The following is a 17,681-nucleotide window of genomic DNA, read 5'->3' as shown; positions in this document are numbered from 1 at the left end:
GGGCCTTCCCCCTGGGGGCCGTCCAGAGACCCAACAGTCCTTCACCGGAGCCCACAGTCTGGAGAGATCTGATAGGGGGTTCGGTCAGGTGCTTTCCCTTTACTGAATGCACCCGAGTGTTCGGAGTCCAGGGGAGCCCTGGCTGGTAGCTCCTCAGCTGGGGTCTTGTCATGGTTCCTCTTTCCTGACAGGTCTCTCAGGTCCTGTCGAGCATGATACCGTCATCCCATTGTGGCTCCTGGGCGGGGGAACTGGGATTCTGGGCCTGAGTCTCCCCTGAACCAGACAGCTGTGTGATGCTGGGCTTGTCAGTCTCTGGACCTGCACATCACCGGCTATAAAATGGTCTCAGGATGGGAAATTCTGTGGCTTTCAGATCCATCTCCCAATGACCGTGTTCGGATCTGTCTCCTAGCGTCCATGTTTGGCATTTGTACCCCCGTCGGACTGTAGGACTGAAGCTGCTTTGGCAGGGCCTCACCAGTCGGGTCCTGTATCTGGGCTGTGCCTTCAACATGTCCAGACCATGTTCGGGGGGAGTTCAGTGAAGCCAATGTCAGGCCCTCAGTTCAATTCTTTGAGGTGGCTCATGAGGCTCCCCTGCAGCCCTGGCTCCTCACGGGCTGGGCAGGGGGTAGGGTGCCCTTTGGGCTGTTGGCAGGAGGATGCAGGATGTTAGCGAACCAGAGGGTCTGCACCCAGATGCCACGTGAGAAAGTGGGCTTGAGACCTTGGGTCGCAGGCAGGAAGCCAGCTTTATGGACAAGACATGGTTGTTGTGACCCCAGACCAAGCTGTCAGGAAGAGCTGCCATCTGTGACCCATATCCCCTGTCTGTCTGTTGCAGCAACATGGCCAATGCCCTGGCCAACGCCAGCTGCGAGCGTTGCCGGGGCGGCTTTGCGCCCGCTGAGAAGATTGTCAACAGCAATGGCGAGCTCTACCACGAGCAGTGCTTCGTGTGCGCCCAGTGCTTCCAGCAGTTCCCGGAGGGCCTCTTCTATGAGGTGGGTGTGGGTGAGCTGCGGGGGCGGGGCAGTGATGGTGGGTGGTGGTGAGGGCTGGGCAGTGATGCTGTGTTGGTGGGGGCTGGGCAGTGACGGTGGAGTTGGGGAGCTGGGCAGTGGGAGCTGGGCAGTGATGCTGTGTTGGTAGGGACTGGGCAGTGATGGTGGGTGGTGGTGAGGGCTGGGCAGTGATGCTGGGTGGTGGTCAGCCCTGTGGATGCCCCCCAGCACCTGTGTCCTAAAGGGGCTCTTATTTGTGGGGTGGGGGCACCCCTTCTTATCCTGTTCTTCTCAGTGTCTCCTCTTCTTTCCCAAACACCTGTTCTTCCTGATCCTATGGTTGTTACCATGGGTGCTGGGCGCAAGTGTGTTCATGCTGACTGGCCTGAAATGCCCCCTCATGTCTGCTTTGGGGCTCGTCTAGGGACGGCCTCAACCTGGGAGTGAGGACAACAGTGTGTGTGTGTGTGTGTGTCTGTCTGTCTGTATGTTCTGTGTGTTTCTATGTATATATCTGTGTCTGTATGTGTCTGTGTATATCTGTGTGTGTGGTGTGTGTCTGCGTGGTCTGTGTGTGTGGCTGTGTATGTGTGTGGCTGTGCTTGTGTCTATGTGTGAGTGCGTGCCTGTGTGATCACCTCCTTGTGTGTCTGCACGTGTGTCTCTATATGGTGATATGTGTACACAGTTATGTGACACCCAGAGGCGGCTACTGTTTGGTTTCTCCTCCTGCAGATTTTAAACTTTTCCTGTTTTACAAGCCATTCCTGAGGAAGGAAAGGTGGCTTTTAGAGGTCATTAGTAAGTCAGTTGTTGGTCATTCCGACAGTGTTTTCCCATAGGAATGGGGCCTGGGAGCGGGGCTCGCAGCCAGCCTGTAGAAGTCATGGGGCCGCAGAGCAGAGCAGTGGGTGTGTCGGGACAAACTCCAGAACACCGTGTTGCTCAGACACATCTTTTCAGCTCCTACTGTGTTCCCAGAACACACATTCTCTACGACAGAAACCCTCGCTGTCAGAACAGGAATCTCTCTTTCTGTCAAGGGTGATAGCCTTCAGGGGACCATGGTTCTGGGGACCGAGCAGGGCTCTCCAGTCCCTAAGCTGGTGCAGGGGAGGCCGTGGCCCCTGGCGCCCAGGCCCGCAGAACAGTCCTGGGGGTCCAGGGAGCCTGTCCCAAGGAGACGTCGGTCTCCACACTTGTAAAGCCCTCTACCTGCCTGATCTCCTTCTCGAGGCCCAGAGAGGCTACGTGCCCTTGACAAGAGCAGACTAGTGACGTAATAGGGTTATACCTCAGTTTGGTCTCTGATATCTGATATGGTTTTCTTTCCCTGACCTACTATTTTCAGAGCTAAGATTTTTACTGAAATGGGTAATTATGGCAGTGGCCTTATGAGAGATTCTAAGGAGGAAAAGAGAAGACGCAGGCTCCTATCTCCACAGCTTGCTGTTGCCTCTCCATCACTTTCTTTTCCCCATACTGTGAGAAGGATACAAGCAGTCCCCCAAATAGAAAACGTTAATAAACTAGATAACATTGAACTCCAAGTCTTCTAGGTGTCAGGCATCCTTATCAGTGGAGGACTGAAATCACTGTGAGGGAAAGAGGGGTCCTGCTTACCTCGGTAGGATATGCTGCTCGTGCGAATAATCAAACAGTAAATGCAAAGTAACACTTGTAACATGCTTTCCTAAAAACTATTGATCAATTGATAGATTGACTTGGCTACATCAGAATCTTCACTGCATCATGTGGGATCTTTGATTTTGGTGCAAAGGCTCTCTAGTCGAGGCACACAGGCTTCGTAGTTGAGGCACACGGGCTTGGTAGTTATGGCACGTGGGCTTGACTGGTCCTCCACTTGTGGAATCTTCTGGGACCAGGGATCAAACTCATGTCCCCTGCATAACCACTGGATGGCCGGGGAAGTCCCGATACTCACATTTTGATCATTTGTATAGTAATAATCTTTGTAATGGGCTTCCCTGGTGGCTCAGATGGTAAAGAATCCATGTGCAATGCAGGAGATCTGGGTTCGATCCCTGGGTTGGGAAGATCCCCTGGAGGATGGCATAGCAACCCACTCCAGTATTCTTGCCTGGAGAATTCCATGGACAGAGGAGCCTGGCGGGCTACAGTCCATGGGGTCTCTAAGAGTCGGACATGACTGAGTGACTAAGCACTGCACATCACACAAAAGTGTTGACAGTTAAAATAGGCTAGAATATTTACTGTCTGTAAATTTGTTTTTTCAACATGGGGAGAGGGGTCTGTGGTTCTCCTCCACCCTGAAGGTGGGGTTTGAGCCAAGACCTGGTGAAACCTGGTGAGCAGGGGTCTCATTGCTGTCTGGAGGCGGAGGGTCACTTCTGGTCTCAGCTGGTCAGGAAGCCTGTCTGTATCCACACGCAGGCATGTGGAAGGTGCCAGAAGGTGCCCCTCTGCTTCACAGGCCTTAGGAAGATGATGGATCCTAGGGCTGTCTCCTACTCAGAGGGGCCGGTATTTTCTGTTTCAGTTTGAAGGAAGGAAGTACTGTGAACATGACTTCCAGATGCTCTTTGCTCCTTGCTGTCATCAGTGTGGTAAGTGTTGGTGCCCAACCTGCCGTGAAAAGTAAGTTTCCTCCTGCAGGACTTCCTCCCACGAGCTGTGTAGGAGGGAGAGTCATCAGGTGCTTGTCAGCCGCACTCCCCGTCATCGAGGTTAACCACCTGGAAGAGTCCCAGCCCGAGAGCTCCGGTTCTCATGGCCCGAGGGGTGACTGACCCCAGGACCTGCTGGGCTTCCATGCAGTTCCCTTTTGTCAATGCAGTTGGTGGGGGGCAGCAGGGACCTCGAGAGGCACAGGGGTGGCCTGCCGGTCACACAGCCGGAGAACGTGGGATTAGCGAGTAGATGCTGAGAAGCCTAGATGCAGGAAGAAGTTAAGTCTGCGTTACAAGAAAGCAGGCTGTGGATTTCTGCTTTCTGTGCCCATGACCTCATATAACCACAGGCCTTGGAGAGGGAGAGCCCACACCTTGTTTAGAAAAGGAGAGCAGACCCAGAGATGAGAAGATGGCCCGAGAATGTGGCTGCAGGGCCAAACACAAGGGCTCAGGGGACACGGAGGCGTTTTTCTAACACAGCACCTCCTGTGGGATCCTAGCACAGGGAGAATGGTTTCCCGGGGCTGTGGGCAGGGAGGCCGAGCTACGGCCTGAGTGTCCCTCCCGCAGGTGAATTCATCATCGGCCGGGTGATCAAAGCCATGAACAACAGCTGGCACCCCGAGTGCTTCCGCTGTGACCTGTGCCAGGAGGTCTTGGCCGACATTGGTTTCGTCAAGAACGCCGGGAGGTATGAGCAGGGCACCAGTCCCCTCAGGGCAGGTGGGTGGGTGGGCAGGGTGGTGCGGCAGGGTCGCCTGTGCTCCAGGTCATGCGCGTGCACTGTGGCTGGCCGGGCCTGTGGGGGACGCCCTGGCATTGTCCTGCATCTGGCATGGCTGCTAGGGGGATCTTTTAAGTGCTACCTGATCATCTGAGTGGGAGTAAGTAGCTTCCTGTGGAAAGTGGGGCTTGGTTCTGCTCTTGAAACACAGCAGTGATTTTTAAGAAACGGTCTCTTGAATTTCTTTGCATAGATATGGGAAGCTTTTCTTTTTTTTTTTTTAATTATTAGAAGAACGTTGGATTTTAAATGTCAGCTTCTGTGGCTCTGTTTAGGCACCTGTGTCGCCCCTGTCATAACCGGGAGAAAGCCCGGGGCCTCGGCAAATACATCTGCCAGAAGTGCCACGCCATCATCGATGAGCAGCCATTGATATTCAAGAACGACCCCTACCATCCAGACCACTTCAACTGCGCCAACTGCGGGTAGGCCCACGTTCTCTTGCTTACTGTACAGACAGTGGAAATAAGTGAACACACTGGCCTGGGTATTACTGTTACTCCGGCACCCAAACTGGTTTTTTTCAGCTTTTAATCCGGAAAATGTTAAACCTATAGGAGAGTCAAGAGACTCATACACAGAGAACCCCAGACCCTTCATGAAGTCTCACTGGGTAACATGTTGCCGTGTGTGTGTGTGTGTACAAGTGTGCATAAACATGTACCTTTAAATGTGTGTACTTAGTCACTCAGTCATGTCTGACTCTTGAGACACCACAGACTGTAGTCCACCAGGCTCCTCTGTCCATGGGATTTCCCAGGCAAGAATCCTGGAGTGGGTTGCCATGCCCTCCTCCAGGGGGATCTTCCCAACCCAGGGATCAAACCTGTGTCTCCTGCATTGGCAGGTGGATTCTTTACCACTGTGCCACCTGGGAAGCCCTAATACATTTGAATAATCAGCTCATATTAAAATATCCCCAGTGATCCCCACAGCTATTTTTCATCACATTGTTTTTAATACAGGGTCCCCTCTTCCATGCAAAGAAAAAAACTTTAAATGGTCTTATCTTTGTATCCAAGTGGATATAATTATCACAGTTGTAACCATTAGTGTTTAAACTACATCTATTTACTTTGGCTCTCTATTTACATCTGTTTTTTCTTCAGAAGCTCAGGATATGTTGTTAGGCTATGTGTTTCACAGTCTGCTGTGTAGTATAAGAATTTAATGGAAAAGGTACTTGACCATAGTCAGCATGACTGTCCTGGCTGTTACCACGGGGAGTAGAGAACTGCAGTGAAAGCTGACAGACAGCTTATTTGGGGGATTCAGTTCCGGCTTGGTCTGGTTTTCTTGCCTGTCCTCCCTCTGTTCATTCTCCATGAGCACTTCTCCTAAAGAACCTTTTAAAAACAGATGAAATCCATCTTGTTTGGGGGCCACCTCGGTTTATTAACTCAGGAGACTGAAGACAGTAATGAACTCAAGCATTTGTCAGGGGAGCGGTCTGGGCGTTTGGTCTGTATGTTTTCTGCGAACCTAAAGCTGTTCTTAGCAGGTTGTTAGTGAGTGTCAGGAAGTGGAACTGGTCTCCACACTCTTGTTATTTTAGGAAGGTAGCATTAGCAGGTCTGTCCCTGGGCCTGCATCCCTCTCCCCCAGCTTCTTAAGGAAAACAAGGAGGGACTCTATAATAAAAGTGACAGCAGAGACAAGGGGCCACGTGGGGGTACGTCTGACTGGTTGTCATTGGGTGATGTTTATGTTGACACGAATATGAAGCCTGCTGAAGCTGTTCAATCACTGTGACCACCTCTCGGGGGAACAAGCAGTTATGGGGTTGTTGCGGTAGTCTATTCAGATGCCTTATCTCAGGGCGTCAGCCACACCAGCCACCGGCTCTCCCCTTGCTGATGGTACTCAGTGGTTCTTCTCTCGGGCAGGAAGGAGCTGACTGCTGATGCCCGGGAGCTCAAGGGGGAGCTGTACTGCCTGCCATGCCACGACAAGATGGGGGTGCCCATCTGCGGTGCCTGCCGCCGGCCCATCGAGGGGCGTGTGGTGAATGCCATGGGCAAGCAGTGGCACGTGGAGGTGAGTGCCCATGGCAGGGTGACCGGGCCCTCGCACACCCAAGGCTCAGGGGTGCCAACAAGGCTGGGGGATGCTGAGGGGTGAGTGGGGGCACTTGGTGACTGTCAACTTTGTGGAAAACTAAGAACGTAGACGGCACGGTGCTGTGATCAGCCTGTGACGGTGCGGGGAGACTTGGTTCCTGGTCCAACCCAGAGAGGCATCCACATATCCTCTCTTTTCTCATTCTGCTGTTGAGTCAGAGCCTCCAGATGCTGGATGAAAGCTGGGATGACCCTGGTCACTTCAGGGTCGCTTGTGACCCAGATGACACCAGCACCTAGGCTTTCATGGATCTTCTCTTTAGCTCTGGAGCTTTGCTTCACTACATAAATAAAACATGCTGATGCAAATATGACCTAATGCCATTTCTTTCAGCATTTTGTTTGTGCTAAGTGTGAGAAGCCATTCCTTGGACATCGCCATTACGAGAGGAAGGGCCTGGCATACTGTGAAACCCACTACAACCAGGTAGAGATGGGCTCTTTGGATGTGACACACACTTAGGTGAACTTGAGCTTCTCCACAGTTACGTGCAGAGAGAGCTCTGGGGAAATGTACACTGGGCTATACACGTGGCTTTTTAACTTTTTATTTGTAAAATCACTTCATACTCAGAAAAAAGTGGTAAAATAATAAATACAAAGAAAATACCTACATGTTGTACTCAGATTCAGTACCTACTTCATCACGTGTGTGTCCTTCCTGCCTTCTCTGACACACACATAAATGCTCGTCTCATTGTATGCGAGTCAATGTATACGTACAAAAGCGTGCCGATTCTTTTCTAAATCATTTGATGATAAATTCCCTGTGGTCCTTTACCCCTAATGCTTCAGCGTGTACTTCCCAAGAATATGGGACTCACTTGTATAACCACTGTTATCATTGATTACTCTGTCCATTCCAGTTTTGTCACTTTACCGAGTAATGTCCTTCTGGCCTGTTTTCCACTCCAGTGCTGGGCCCAGTCCAGGGTTCTCATGCTCCTTTACCGTCCTGAAATCTCCAGAGCCGTGTTTTGTTTTCCATCAAGATGAATAGTAAATTGTTTTCATTGTAGTAAGTAAAAACTAGTCAGTGAACATTTACTGATCATCTCTAGTAACAGCAAATTCTGAGTTTAGGTATAGCCAGGCTATTTTTTTTTTAATTGAAGGATAATTGTTTTACAATATTGTGTTGGCATCTGCCACACATCAATGTAAATCAGCCACAGGTATACATATATCCCCTCCTTCCTGAAATCTCTTCCCATCTCCCATGCTTCCGACTTCTCTAGGTGGTCACAGAGCACTCGGTTGAGCTCCCTGTGTCACACAGAAAATTCCCTCTTGTTATCTTTTTTACATATGGTAATGTATATGTTTCCACACTATCCTGTCAATTCAATGGAATATTACTCAGCTGTAAAAAAAGAACTCATTTGCGTCAGTCCTACTGAGGTGGATAAAGCTAGAGCCTATTATACAGAGTAAAGTAAGTCAGAAAGAAAAATATTGTATGTTAATGCATGTATATGGAAGCTAGAAACATGCTGTAGGGTATTTGTTTTTAAGTTCTACGAAGAACTGAAATTATATTAAATGTTTGGTATTCTGATACTTAGTTGTAACATATCTTTAATTTTACCACTTTTTTTTTGTCTTTTCCCGTTTCCAGCTATTTGGTGATGTTTGTTTCCACTGCAACCGTGTTATAGAAGGCGATGGTGAGCACCTGTAGGGCACCTTTGGACACAAAACCCCTGGGTCATGTGAAAATTGGAAAATGTTGTGATGGTCATCGGTTACTTTTCCTCTTTCTTTGGCGTATTTCCCAAGTGATCTCTAGCCGTGAAATGCTAACTCCTAAGAATCAAACTTGTTGCTCATTTTTGATGACACTTTAGGCCAGTGCTGCAAGGTCGTTACCATAGAAACGACTGACCCCGAGTCTTGCTTCTCCCTCCCATCCCTGGAATTACTTTCCGTGGAAGCTGCGGGGTGTGTTCATTAGGAGCACTTGGGGAGGGTCCCCTGAACCCTGCAGACGTGAACACCTGGTGGTTGTCTCTAGACCTTTCCAGAACCTGCCCCCTGGTCCCACGTGAGGAGGCCTGATTGACTAGCATGGAAAGGAAGCAGCTGTTTGCCAGCAGTCATTAGCAGATTCTGCCAGAAGCTTCCTGGTGAAGTTGTAAACACTGCTGTTTCCAGCCTGCTTCATGCCTCTGGGCAGAGAGCCGAATTTGGGAAATACTTTCTGAAACACTGCCCAAGTGCCCTTTGTGAAGGGGTGGCTTCAGGAAAGTGATCTTTAGTGCCAGTGGAAATAAATCTCACCTCCGTCTGCGGGAGGCAGTTGCCAGGAGAGAGAAGCGGGCAGAGGAGCTTAGTGTCTGCTTGGAAGGCAGACTCACCCCGGCTGGTGGGTTAGCACCTGGCTCCTGTTTCAGTTACTTACCTAGTTCAGACTACCTTGCTGGGCAGGTGGCAGGAGGCAGGTAGCGGTGCCAGTAGAGTTGGGCCGCACCTTCACAGCTGGGGAGTGGGGGCTCTGATGGGGAGACTTGGCATCTGCTGTTCAGATGCCTCGAAACATTAACCATCACTACAGGTTGAAAGGCAGTGGTGGCCTTCCCTGAGGTGAGGCCTGCAGTTGTGGGAGATAGATGCAGAGCTGAGATTGTGTGTTCTAACAGTGTGATAGATAAATTAGTGAGTAACTTCAACTGATTCTGTGAGTATCAGTTAATGGCACTGAGATGCTTAGTGCCATGTGTGGTTCTTTTGTGAGGAAAGCCCTAGAGAACCGGCCTGGGGAAGGGGTTGGTGGTGAGCCGAGCTGTGGGTGAGTGACCATCTCCTCTCTCCCCAGTGGTTTCCGCCCTCAACAAGGCCTGGTGTGTGCACTGCTTTGCCTGCTCCACTTGCAGCGCCAAGCTGACACTCAAGTAAGTGTGTGCTGGGCCTGCGAGCCCTTGGGTGGGACGCGCGGGGGACATTGTGGAGAGCATTCAGTGTTGGAAAAGTAGGACCTGATGCTTCTTGATTCTTTCTGTCCAGGCCTTCTCAAAGCAAAGGTTCCTCCTTTAATCGTTCCCTCTTTTCTTTTGTTCCTTCTCTGTCCTACACAAAGGGATAAGTTTGTTGAGATTGATCTAAAGCCAGTCTGCAAACATTGTTATGAGAAAATGCCAGAAGAATTTAAGAGGAGACTTGCCAAGCGGGAGAGAGAAGCCAAGGATAAGGACAAGCAGAAAAAGAAAAAGCCAGTCTGTCTGTGAGCTTTTCTGTCCCTCTGCCACCATTTCTACTACTTTCTCCTGTGGTTAGTCCTCCAGAATACATGTTGATCCTGGTTTTGTCTCCTACTTTTCTTGTTTCTTTTTGGCATGTATTTGTAGCTGCCAGAGGCTGACATAGATGGGCTTGTCCTGTGTAGAGCTGATCTTTTTGCCTAATTATTAAAAATTACACTCTTTAATAGGGTCCACCCTTCACATAACCTGTACTGCACTTGCTTCCTTGAATCTGTAGACTCTCTCAGCTCATTTTTTAATCACAATATGGTATAGATTTCTTTTTTTTCCAGTGGATTCAAAGGGAAGAATTCTAATCTCTTAATAGGTACTGTAAAAGTTTCAAAGTATTTCTGTCTGATCATTACAGCTTTTAAAATCCTAGTTTTTGGCTTCTTTGCCTAAAATAATATAATTGGTCAGTTCCAGTGCTGCATGTTCTAAGTTCTATGTTAAACTAAACTCTCAGCATGTTTCCTATCTAAGCAGAGACCACCTAAAGTAGAGAATAAGATACGGCATCACTAGATGTGTGTGTGTTTTTGTACAATTCCTGGTTTTCACAGGACATATTTCAGTCTTTGAAATTCTCTTGCATTGTTAGAAAGACTGTCTCACTTCTTCATAGGGACCATTGTGTTCTGAGTTCTAAAAGTTTTTTATTGTTTCAATTTTCAAGTTTCCTTCTACAAAGAAAAATTAAAATTCAGATAGAAAATGAAAACAATGTAAGGTTTGCTTAGCAGGGTTCCCTGGTGGCTCAGTGGTAAAGAATCCACCTGCCAAAGCAGGAGATGGGGGTTCAACCCCTGAGTTGGGAAGATCCCCTAGAGAAGGATATGGTAACCCACTCCAGTATTTTTGCCTGGAAAATCCCATGAACAGAGGAGCCTGGCAAGCTATAGTTCATGGGGTCTATAGAACACTTTGGGAGAACTTTTTAACTCAATAGCACTATTTAAATCAAATTGCCAATTGAAACATAACATTTGAATTACTGTCATCATTAGGATCTCTGGGAAAAAATCAGAAAATAATTCTCACATGGTGTTTAAAAAAAAGGTTTTTCATTTTAAATATGTGGTCAGGATTTAACTTTGTTATTTTTGTTCTTTAAAATTGTATCGACAGATGTAATAATTTGTAACAGATAACAGTGTATCACTGGACTTGTCCCACACATTTCCTAGATGTAATTTCACAGAAATCGAACTAGTTAGAAAGTTCTGCATTTGTTCCCTTCACAATTAGGGACCCACGATCTCAATGGCTATGAGCGCTGATAGCTGTCAACTGGAAATGCATCACCCATAGCTAGGAGGCCTTCTCAACAACTGTCCGGAATTGTACAAGTCAATTGAGGGTGTGTGCTGTCCTGGCTTTTAAAGAATTGAGTTCTCCATATACACACTGATCACAGATGTGACCACAGGCCACACGGTCCACTGGTGCTCTTGAATTTTCTGTGAGACAGCCAACCAAAGTAACTTAGATGTTAGTTTAGGTTTTTCTTTTTTGAAGATGATCATTGTTGGGATGGGAGGCCAGGCAAGATGAAGCCTCATGGCTCCACTATGTAAAATACTACATGAGATACCTACACCTTCAATAAAGAGAATCAGTCTTATCAGAGAGATAGAGTTCTTTGCTCTGAATAACTATTTTTTAAAAGTGTTCTCACAGTATTTTAAAACATGATTGACTTTATCTGAGTTTTATTCACGTTAGATTCTCTGCATACTTAGCACAGACTAAAATGTAATCAGCATTCTGTATCATACAGATCATTGTACAAGATCAGTTTATAAGGGCAACTTTCTTCAAATGGTATTGTAGTTTATGTTTACCATAATGATTAGAATTGAGATTAGAATTAGTTTTTTGCTAATATGAATATAATTGTAATATGCATAGTGTCTTCATTTACTTCAATAAAATTACTGCACATTATCTGTATGTCTGTATACAAATGTGAATACATTTCCACTAATATTTTTTTATTATTATTAACTTTAGGAATAAATTTGTGGAGTTTGACATGAAGCCAGTCTGTAAGAAGTGCTATGAGAAATTTCCATTGGAGCTGAAGAAAAGACTTAAGAAGCTAGCTGAGACCTTAGGAAGGAAATAACTTCCTTTATTTTTTCTCTTCTATGCAAAGATAAGAGATCACAACATTGCCTGACCTGATGCACCCTGTCTTAAAGTTGTGTCTCAAAACAGTTGAGAGTGAAGAGGACCTATTGAACACCTATTGGTGTTCTTCATCTCCTTTTTCTCATTAAAGAGAAAAAAAGTTTCTGTCATCATATTTAAAACATGGATGAGATCAAGATTTGCCTTTGTTAATAACCCTTATCAGTTAGTTGAAATGTAGATGATACATAATAGAAAAAGAAACATGGTTAAATGTTAAATTTTAATTAAAGTCCAAAATATTAAATATAACTTTTAAAAATGAAAGGAGTCAGTTTTTACATGACTCAGATAAAAAAATATAAACATTATTTACTTTGTATTCGAAAGAAAAATAATTACAACTGCAGTTGGGGAGGATATAAAAAAGAAAACCATATCTCACAGAATCTTAGTGTGTTTATCAAACTAGTGACTGTAAAATGAATATACACATTACTCACATAAGAAACAAGTGTATTCAGAACTACTTGATTTGGGGACTTTTTTTGTTATGGTTAAATGCAATAATTATTAAGCTTAGTTTTAATTTTTATTCTCCTTTGTGAACTTCTTTATACAGTTACGTCATGGTAGTTATAGCTAGCTAATAATATTCTTTTTAAAATTTTGTGCAAAAAAAATTTATACTAGGTATTTGAAAATACAGTATACTTTACAATATTGGAAAAATGAAGTATTTTTTCATGTATTACAGCAATTATACTTTGAAGCTTAAGATCACAGATGCAGTCTTAGAATAGGACATGAAATTAAATGTTAAGTAGTTTGGAATGTATCACTTAAAAACGGGAATGTTTATGTATTGATCATATTGCCTTTATAACCATGCTAATATCTATGCTTTATATATAAATAAACTTGCCTTGCCTTAGAAAAATACATAATCAGGAGTTCTAGCTGTTTCATACCTTACAAACTAAAAACAAGTGCATTGAATGAGATTTGTAAACTCAAATTCATTTACCACAGCTATGATTATTAAAATTTTTTTCTTCTTTTTGGGGAAATACATTGAAATTAATTTGTGATCTTAATTAGAAGAGAATTATGTTGATATGTGTTTCAAGTTTTTCATTACAAATCTTATAGTTAGATTTTATTTACTGTATGTAGGAGGTATAAGTAACACTTTTAAATTGGAAGAGTGGTGTTTAAGTATCAACTTTAGGCCAAATGTAGTGAATTATTTTATTTTGCAAAGTTTTATCTTAAAGTTTCTGGATGTCTTTCTCCATAAACCTATATGCAAAGAGAATTTTGTGAACATTTTTTAAATGTTGCTGCTACTATGTTATCATGTAAAAGAAAGTTGCAAAGATGGGCTTCTAAGGGGAAAATTATTGGTATTTTCAAAAAATTGCTGAAATGTTATTTTGCCATAAAAAAAAATCTCAGGATGCTACCAGTCTGCCATTAAGATATTTGTATGCATGTATTTTTAAATACTTGTGCATGCACTTTAAATTGTATTTCAGTTTTTAATTTATAACCAATTAATTTTTTTTAGTGCTCTTTTAGAGTTCAAAGAATGATCAGTGATAGAAAATAATATATACTTTAAGACTGTGTTCAGAAGTCTGAACAGTCTGCATTTGACAGCAAGAATCAAATTCCCTTCAGCGTGCCTTTGTCAGCTAATACATGACCAGCAACAAAAATCTTTAAAGTATTTATTAAATACTGTACGGTGGATACAGTGCAGGATCTGCAGTCCGGGGTCTTGATGCTAAATTCCTGAATGCTCCGGGAATGCTCCACACAGGAAATCCGGAGCAGAAAGCGCCCACTTACCTGTTTCTAATCACTGAGAAGAGGCATGGGCTGAATCACTACAGGGCTCATGTCTCTCCTGTGCCCAGAGGTCCTGCTGCTCACCTCTCTCATAAAATATGACTTTGTATTTCCTGCAAGTTTGCCCCTTGAATCCTCCAAGGCCATGGGGTGTTTTATCCAGACACACACTCCCTGCCCCCTGCAGGGGATCAATGAGCCCTCACTCTTACCAGGAGTAAGGAGTAGATGGCTGTCAGTGGATGAGAGGATGGACTTGCTTAGTTTCACATGGCTTCCTCCCAGAAGGGAGAAGCTCAGGCTAGTGAACAAATCTTTGCTTAAAATCCTACAAGGCATTTGAAATAATTCATTGTTTACTACATTTCTAAGTGCTCTTTTCCTTATCAAGCCTAATATACTTGGGAAAATGTCTGGGTACGAGTCAAACATTCTTTACATCTTACTAACATTGTAACTGATGGTAGGTCATTTTTGCCTTGTTTGCCAAAATAGCAATTTCTAAATTAAGGAAATTTTGAAGTTGGCTTATGGCATTGTTGTATTTCATTTTCGATTGTAAACTCCGTGGCAGGGACACTATGTCAATAATTATGTTTTTACATAGCAACCAGTGCAGTATACTCTTGGTGCTTAATAAATGTTCATAATTGTTAAGAATAACTGTTGTCTTTTGCTTAACTTGAACGGCTTTGAGACATGGAACCATGAGGATATAGGACTAATGCTTAAGAAAGCCATTTTGGAAACAACCGAAGTGTCCACTAATGGAAGAATGAATGAGAAAATGTGGTCTGTGTAACGATGGAATATTATTCAGCCACAGATAAGTCATCTTGCTATTTACAACAGCATGGATAGGACACTGCTAAAAAGTCAGAGAAAGACAAATATTGTATGATCTCACTTACACGTGGAATAATTTAAAAAACCAATACAGAGAACAGATTGGTGGCTGTCAGCGGCAGGGGACGGGGGGTGGGGGGTGAGGGTGGGCAAAATGGGTAGAGAGGGTCAAGAGTCACAAACTTCCAGTTATAAAATAAATAATTCATAGAGACGTCATGTACAGCATGGTGACTATAGTTATTAATATGTATTACATATTTGAAAATTGCTAAGAGAATAGATCTTAAAAGTTCTGATAACAAGAAAAAATTTTGTAACTGCATGATGACCAATGTTAACTAGACATTGTGATCATTTTGCAATGTGTACAAATGTGGAATCATTATGTTGTACACCTGAGACTAACAAACTACATGTCAGTTATGCCTCAACTTAAAAGTGTCACATTTCTTTTTTTAAAAAAAAGCCACTTTAAACTATTACGTTTGTAGTTTTTTCTGTAACAAAGTTTAAGTAGTGCTGTATCTAAATCCATGTTAAAAAAAAAAATCGAACAGCCTCTGTGTTCACAGGGTATCTTCCTTGAGGTGACACCATGTTACTTAATCCTGACACCTGCTGAGGGCTGTGATGTCAAGGCCTTTTGAGGTTCCATGGCAATTTAATGGAGAAGGGGTAGTGCTGAAGATGCACAAAAAAGGCTCCTGACATAAGCCTTCCACTTACTGAAAAGATGAACTCAAAGTGGGTCATGTATCTAAATATAAAGTGTGAGACAAAAGAAAACCTTTGTGACCTGGGGTCATGAGTTCTTCTGCCACAGCAAAAGCATGATTCAGAAAACAAAAGAACTGACAAGTTGCAATTTATCAAAATCAAAAACTGTCTCCTTAGCGGAAGATGCTGGTGAGTTATAATGAAATAACAAGCTACAGACTGGGAGGATATGTTCCCCAATCACACGTTTGAAAGAACTTGCAGTCAGAATACCTAAAGCCCTCTCAAAACTCAGCAGTCGATGAAACAGTGACACAACAGTCGATGAAAATTCAATAATCAACGTAAGAAGAAGAAAAGAAATTTTATTTGAGCCAAACTGAGGATTGTAACCCGGGAAGCCGATTCTCGGAAGCCCTGAGAACTGTCCCACCTGTTAGATGTTGATTCAGTTCAGTTCAGTCACTCAGTCGTGTCCGACTCTTTGCAACCCCATGGACTGCAGCACACCAGGCCTCCCTGTCCATCATCAACTCCCAGAGTTTACTCAAACTCATATCTATTGAGTCGGTGATGCCATCCAACCATCTCATTCTCTGTCATCCCCTTCTCCCTCCTTCAATCCTTTCCCAGCATCAGGATCTTTTCAAATGAGTCAGCTCTTGGCATCAGGTAGCCAAAGTATTGGAGTTTCAGCTTCAACATCAGTCCTTCCAATGAATATTCAGGACTGATTTCCTTTAGGATGGACTGGTTGGAACTCTTTGCAGTCCAAGGGACTCTCAAGAGTCTTCTCCAACAACACAGTTCAAAAGCATTGATTTTTCGACAGTCAACTTTCCTTATAGTCCAACTCCCATCCATACATGACTACTGGAAAAACCATAGCCTTGACTAGACCACCTTTGTTGGCAAAGTAACGTCTCTGCTTTTTAATATGCTGTCTAGGTTAGTCATAACTTTTCTTCCAAGGAGTAAGCATTTTTTTAATTTCATGGCTGCAGGCATCTGCAGTGATTTTGGGGCCCAAGAAAATAAAGTCTGTCACTGTTTCCCTATCTATTTGCCATGAAGTGATGGAACCGGATGCCATGATCTTAGTTTTCTGAATGTTGAGTTTTAAGCCAACTAAGAGGCTCCTTAGTTCTTCACTTTCTGCCATAATGGTGGTGTGATCTGCATATCTGAAGTTATTGATATTTCTCCCAGCAGTCTTGATTCCAGCTTGTGCTCTATCCAGCCCAGGGTTTCTCATGATGTACCCAGCATAGAAGTTAAGCAGGGTGACAATATACAGCCTTGATGTACTCCTTTTCCTACTTGGAACCAGTCTGTTGTTCCATGTCCAGTTCTAACGGTTGCTTCCTGACCTGCATACAGATTTCTCAAGAGGCAGGTCAGGTGGTCTGGTATTCCCATCTCTTTCAGAATTATCCACAGTTTGTTGTGATCCGCATAGTCAATAAAGCAGAAATAGTTTTTCTGGAACTCTTGCTTTTTCGATGATCCAGCAGATACTGGCAATTTGATCTCTGGTTCCTCTGCCTTTTCTAAACCAGCTTGAACATCTGGTAGTTCACGGTTCACGTACTGTTGAAGCCTGGTTTGGAGAATTTTGAACATTACCTTACTAGTGTGTGAGATGAATGCAATTGTGCAGTAGTTTGAGCATTCTTTGGTATTGCCTTTCTTTGGGATTGGAATGAAAACTCACCTTTTCCAGTCCTGTGGCCACTTCTGAGTTTTCCAAATTTGCTGGCATATTGAGTGCAGCATTTTCACAGCATCATCTTTCAGGATTTGAAATAGCTCAACTGGAATTCCATCACCTCCACTAGCTTTGTTCATAGTTATGCTTCCGAAGGCCCACTTAACATTCCAGGATGTCTGGCTCTAGATGAGTGATCAGTCCATTGTGATTATTTGGGTTGTGAAGATCTTTTTTGTACAGTTCTTCTGTGTATTCTTGCCACCTCTGCTTAATATCTTCTGCTTCTGTTGGGTCCATACCATTTCTGGCCTTTATTAAGCCCATCTTTGCATGATATATTCCCTTGGTATCTAATTTTCTTGAAGAGATCTTTAGTCTTTCCCATTCTGTTGTTTTTCTCTATTTCTTTTCACTGACCACTGAGGAAGGCTTTCTTATCTCTTGTTGCTATTCTTTGGAACTCTGCATTCAAATGGGTATATCTTTCCTTTTCTCCTTTGCTTTCTGGCTTCTCTTCTTTTCACAGCTATTTGTAAGGCCTCCTCAGACAGCCATTTTGCTTTTTTGCATTTCTTTTCCTTGGGGATGGTCTTGATCCCTGTCTCCTGTA

At 44.2% G+C, this 17,681-nt stretch overlaps 1 protein-coding gene across 6 annotated transcripts in view; it reads left to right on the top strand.

Moving 5' to 3' along the window:
- Positions 1–14,457, top strand: part of LIMS1 (LIM zinc finger domain containing 1) — an 82,798-nt gene extending 68,341 nt beyond the window's left edge. For 4 of the 6 annotated variants that reach the window (XM_019970228.2, XM_019970230.2, XM_070798758.1 and 1 more), the window contains exons 2-11: positions 848–1,007; positions 3,529–3,595; positions 4,232–4,352; positions 4,721–4,870; positions 6,332–6,482; positions 6,900–6,992; positions 8,184–8,232; positions 9,381–9,456; positions 9,642–9,833; positions 11,821–14,457. In XM_019970228.2, coding sequence (XP_019825787.1) covers positions 848–1,007; positions 3,529–3,595; positions 4,232–4,352; positions 4,721–4,870; positions 6,332–6,482; positions 6,900–6,992; positions 8,184–8,232; positions 9,381–9,456; positions 9,642–9,789 — 1,015 coding nt within the window. In that variant the 3' untranslated portion in view covers positions 9,790–9,833; positions 11,821–14,457. The remainder of the gene's footprint in view (positions 1–847; positions 1,008–3,528; positions 3,596–4,231; positions 4,353–4,720; positions 4,871–6,331; positions 6,483–6,899; positions 6,993–8,183; positions 8,233–9,380; positions 9,457–9,641; positions 9,834–11,820) is intronic. The other 2 variants (XM_070798759.1, XM_019970227.2) reach the window with 1 other exon arrangement.
- Positions 14,458–17,681: the final 3,224 nt, after the last annotated feature.

This window comes from Bos indicus, chromosome 11 (assembly GCF_029378745.1).
Source record: "Bos indicus isolate NIAB-ARS_2022 breed Sahiwal x Tharparkar chromosome 11, NIAB-ARS_B.indTharparkar_mat_pri_1.0, whole genome shotgun sequence".
NCBI classification, from domain to species: Eukaryota; Metazoa; Chordata; class Mammalia; order Artiodactyla; family Bovidae; genus Bos; species Bos indicus.
This window is presented reverse-complemented; position numbering and strand designations above follow the sequence as displayed.